The 4,800-nt window shown below is 40.9% G+C and overlaps 1 protein-coding gene across 1 annotated transcript; it reads left to right on the top strand.

Annotated features, from left to right (window-relative positions):
* Window positions 1-2,411: 2,411 nt before the first annotated feature.
* On the top strand, window positions 2,412-3,718 carry LOC128732368 (astacin-like). The gene is made up of 3 exons (XM_053825617.1): window positions 2,412-2,910; window positions 2,984-3,432; window positions 3,488-3,718. The coding sequence occupies exons 1-3, from the start codon at window positions 2,412-2,414 to the stop codon at window positions 3,716-3,718; spliced, it is 1,179 nt and encodes a 392-aa protein (XP_053681592.1).
* Window positions 3,719-4,800: the final 1,082 nt, after the last annotated feature.

Here is a 4,800-nt window from a genome sequence, read left to right as displayed (position 1 = left end):
CAACCGCCGAACCACTGAAAGCAATAATTTTGCAATAACAACAATGGAAAGGTAGTACTAGCACAGCACTTCTGTTATCGTAATAACAAAAAGGATGATATAAAATTGCAAAAAAGTTGTTTGTCACAACAATAGAAAAAAGTGAAACGACGATGAAAGACGATGAAAAGATGAATAGCAGAATAACAAAACGCAAGCGAAAAGGCGCTAAACAGGCAACAAAAAAGACGACAATAAAAGCTAAAAGTCGACAAACAGACTACGAAAATAAGATGAATAGATGCAAAAAGACCATGAAAAGATGACAAAAATACGGCGAGAGATGACGAATACAAAGAAAGGACAACAAAGAGCTAGCAAAAGACGTCAAAATGGCGTCGAAATATAACAATAAAATGACGAAAAGACGAGAAAAGAAAGATGAAAAGACACCGAATGGGGGATGGAACGTTGACAAAAAGGCAACCTGACAAGTAGGCGAAAAGACGAAAGGCAACAAAATTAAAACACGCCGAAAAAATATTAAAGAAGTGACAAAAATGTCAAAAGAGACATGTTCTATGATAAAGTTGTGACTTATAAAGCAACAAGAAATGCAAAAAAAGACAACAAATGCCAGTCAAAATACGCCATCAGAAGTAACCAAAAACGCCACAATAGACGATAAAAATAACATCAAATGGCTAAAAGGCCAAAGACTACGCCAAGATGGTAGATACAGTACATATAATAGGATTAAAGACAAGAAATTAGAAGAAAAAGATACAAAAATAGCACAAAATGATACAAGAAATAATAATAATAGAAATAATACTATGCAACTGGGTAACTATAAGAAGAGGGGGGGGGGGGTCTATAATAGACACAAAGAATCCCAAGTACCAATAGAATGACAAAAATGAAAAATAATACAAAAATAAGAAAAAAAAATACAAAAATTATGGAAAAATTATGCAAAAATTTTACAAAAAATAGCACAAAAATACCACAAAAACAAAGGAAAAGGATTCCTTTATCGCACCAGATAGAACTAAACTAACAGATATGAAAAATAATACAGTATAGTCTCGAAAATATACAAATATAAAGGAAAATTATTCAAATCTGGCCCAAAATGATACAAGAAATTATTAAAAATAACGTAAATGAAACAAAATAGAAATAAAAAACTATAATATAACAACTATACTATAATATAACAAAAAAAGATGGGTTCCAAACAAAATTAAAAAAATTAACAAAATGATACAAAAATGGGTGAAATATAACTCTCAATGCGATGAAAAGTGGTACATAAATGGCGTCAAAATGGTACAAATATAAGTGAATAGTGATTCGAACGACCCAAAAAGGCACAAAAATATCAAACCATTTTTGTTTGTCTTTATTTTATTTTTATTTTGCTTCTTTTTAATTCTTTTTAGTTTTAATGCTTCATTTTTTATCTTCTTTTTCGCTCTTTTGTTTTGAAAAAGTTTTGTTCAAAATATATCTCCAATATTGCCCAAATTTGGACGGCTTTTCCATGTTTTTTATGTTTCTTTTATTTTCAAGTATGCCCAGATTTAGTCTTTTATAAAAAAGCCGATTTTGTCCTACATCAGTTCTATTACCGCATCAAGTTTTTCATATTAAATAACAATATATTCAGAACAATATTTAGAAACTGACCAAAAATCAGTTTAAAGTTCAAGGATTTACTGTGCACTAGGAAGAAACTGTGAAGTCTCAATGGAAAAATCCCTCAGCGGACATCAGTCCGCTACACCGGCTGAGATACTACTCCTCGATACTTCTTCAGCTCGAGCTCGCTGCTTTCCAGACAAGATACGACCTAATACAGTATGTAAATTTGATTTCACATTATCCCTTCAAGTTTAGCTTTCAGCCAGCAGCCCGGTGGACCCGGCATTCTTTTATCATCCCACCGGCCACCTCCACCGAACCGACCAAACTTTTCCGCCTGCAGCCGGGATTCAGGATCGACGACGAATACTAGCTGCTGTTCCCGTTTTGCTCTCAACCGGAGCCAAGACCAACCGACGCACCCGCTGCCAAAAGGAGGTGCTCTAATAGGAAGATATTTACATCTAATTTACATACATAATAAGTGCACGATGTCGAGGACGACGACAACGACGACGTGAACAAGCAGCAAAAGCAGCAGCCAGCCCTTTTTCGTCGAGCACACTTTGTGGATCACTTGGCTTGGCGTGTTGGCTTAACTCCAACGGCAGTAGCTCAGACGTCAGCTTCCGGAATGAGATGAGGACTACTATATAGGTTGTAATGATATTAACCTTCCCTTTCCTCTTTCCCCTGCGTACCAGCAGCAGCACCAGCATTCAGCATCGAAAGGATCCATTTTTTCGGAATTAAATTACAAAAGGGTTAAGAAAATAGGCGTTAACATGAGTGTGTTCAATCTACTGGCCTTGAATTCCAAGCTAAAGTGCGCCCGCAAACGGTACTATTCCAATAAAAAAATCGAATCCAACGAAAGAAAGCTGTTTAAACAAGTGAAACGGATTTTATTGAGTTCTTCCCTTGATTGTCTGAAACAAAATCAACAGTATCAGTCCGACATGCGCCAAGTACAGTACCAATTTTTGAGCTTCGTGATAGCTGTAGTTTGCATCGGTCTGAGCTGGGTCCAACTCGGATATGGCCAGCGGCCCATCACAGCCAGCGATGACACCAGCTTCACGAAACCAAATCGAAAAGTCGGAGACAAGGTGGCTCGTTGGTACAATGAGGGTCTTCCCGGACGGCCTATCGAGCATCAAAGCTACTACCAGTTCGATGTGATGCTGCCGGATCTTAAGCAGGCCAACTCCTTGCCAACGGCGACTTATCAAAGCCGGCTCTGGCCGGGTGCCATCGTACCGTACGTGTTTATGGATGAGTTCAGTAGGTGGCCCCCTATTAGTTGGTGGTTTTGTTTTCAACTAAATTGGATTTTAATTTTTTCCGATTCCAACAGCTGAGTTGGAGTTGTTCCTATTCGAGCATGCCCGCTGGCAGTTTCACACGCAAACTTGCATCCGCTTCGTTCCTCGGACAACGGAAATCTACTACGTCAGTTTGGAGCGGAAAAACACCGGCTGCTGGTCCTACACCGGCCGGTATACCAACAACAAATGGAACAAGATCAACCTGATGCCATACTGCTTCTCCGAGGGTCCCGGTTTGGTTGTGCACGAGATGATGCACTCCGTCGGGTTCCATCACGAATTCATCCGTCCGGATCGTGATCAGTACATCTGGATCAACAAGACGGCCACCTTCGATTGGCCATCGGTGGAGTCTAACTTTGCGACGAAGAGCAACGCCGAATCGGAAGTGTACGGAACGAAGTTCGACTACGGCAGTGTGATGATGTATTCGCGCTTTGCTACTTCCGCTGGCTACTATCCGACGATGATTAATTTGGTAAGTAAATTAAAATGGATCGTTTCGGGCGGAACTAACGTTTCAGTTTGATTAGCAACCGTGGGATTATCGGACGGATTTCGGTAATCGCACCGGATTCAGTTACAGTGATCTGATCCGAATAAACTACATGTACTGCAATGGAACCAAGTGGGATCCCAGCGTTCGCAAACCATTCAGTTTACCCGTTCCGGTGGATGATGGAGAATCGGTGGCACCCGAACGACCCCAACCACCGGCGGTTATTCCAGCCGAAGAAGCCACCCTAGGCGATCTAGTGTATTGATTGACTGCTTGCTTGCCCGTGCCACCCGTAATAAGAAGGGCGAAATACCACACACACGCTCTGTATTTGATTGTGCAGTAATAAAATTTTAAGCAGAGAACGAACAGCCACGAATTTATTTCTAAGAAAATACACATGTGTTGGCGTGGGGTGGGACGTGAACTGTGAAGTAGAGGGCATGAAAGAACCGCAAAAAGTAATCTCATTAATTCCATTGTCTGCCTCGCTGAAGGCGTTGAATAAATCCGACGGTTTTGGCTTTCGGCTTTCCAGCCACTGACTGACTGCAGTCAGGCAGCAGCAGTACGAAACGGAACGGCGAAACCGATGCGATGATGGGTGGGGACATTCTAATGGTTGGCAAAACACGCACTTCTTTGCGGGCTTACTCCCCGGGGAAAGCCGAACTGGTACAGGGTTCCGGTGTCCTGGTCCGTCCGTTCGTCCGTCCGGGAGGAAATTGGTTATGTGCCCCTGCAAGTCTCTGTATGCAGTATTGATTAAACAAAGTCTTGGCCCAAGAGTTTTGATGCTACGGATGGCTGGCCTGGTGGCTGGCAGGCTGGCTGGCTGGCTCGAGTTTGGATGCTACACATTGCTGTACTGATTGTTTGAGGAAGAATTAAGAGCAGACAGCAGCAGCTGGTGGTAATTAGGCGAAGGTACGTTCCGTATGTGTGTGTGAGTAATTGTGTACTGCAGAAATTACCTTAAGGAGTGAGTGGCGAAATGGATGGTTTAAAGAAACAGCTGGTTGGTTTTATATTTCACTAACCAAAATAAATAAAGAATACATTTCAATTTCAAAATAAAGTAAGTAATTGAATCAAAAATGTGCAACTAGAAATCTCCCAAGTGTTGTTGAATCCGGCAAAAAATAGTTCCTGGTCGAACGCCAGAAACTTAACCATTTTTCGATTTTAGATTTTCTAGAATGACACGCTACCTTATCGTAAGACGTAGACCTACGTCAAAAGTGCAAAATTTTGCCCGCAAGCAAAGTGCTGACCATAACCAACGGGTAATCAACGACGAAAACCATTTTACTACATTTTTTTTTGGTAAAATTAAGTCAATTCTTA

Source organism: Sabethes cyaneus, chromosome 1, assembly GCF_943734655.1.
Source record: "Sabethes cyaneus chromosome 1, idSabCyanKW18_F2, whole genome shotgun sequence".
Classification (NCBI taxonomy): domain Eukaryota; kingdom Metazoa; phylum Arthropoda; class Insecta; order Diptera; family Culicidae; genus Sabethes; species Sabethes cyaneus.
The sequence above is the reverse complement of the archived record's forward strand: the minus strand, read 5'-3'. Positions and strand labels throughout refer to the sequence as shown.

Coding starts and splice junctions, on each gene's coding strand:
- LOC128732368 (XM_053825617.1), top strand. CDS start 2,412: ATGAGTGTGTTCAATCTACTGGCCTTGAATTCCAAGCTAAAGTGCGCC. Junction 2,911..2,983: donor CGTGTTTATGGATGAGTTCA/GTAGGTGGCCCC, acceptor CGATTCCAACAG/CTGAGTTGGAGTTGTTCCTA. Junction 3,433..3,487: donor ATCCGACGATGATTAATTTG/GTAAGTAAATTA, acceptor CAGTTTGATTAG/CAACCGTGGGATTATCGGAC.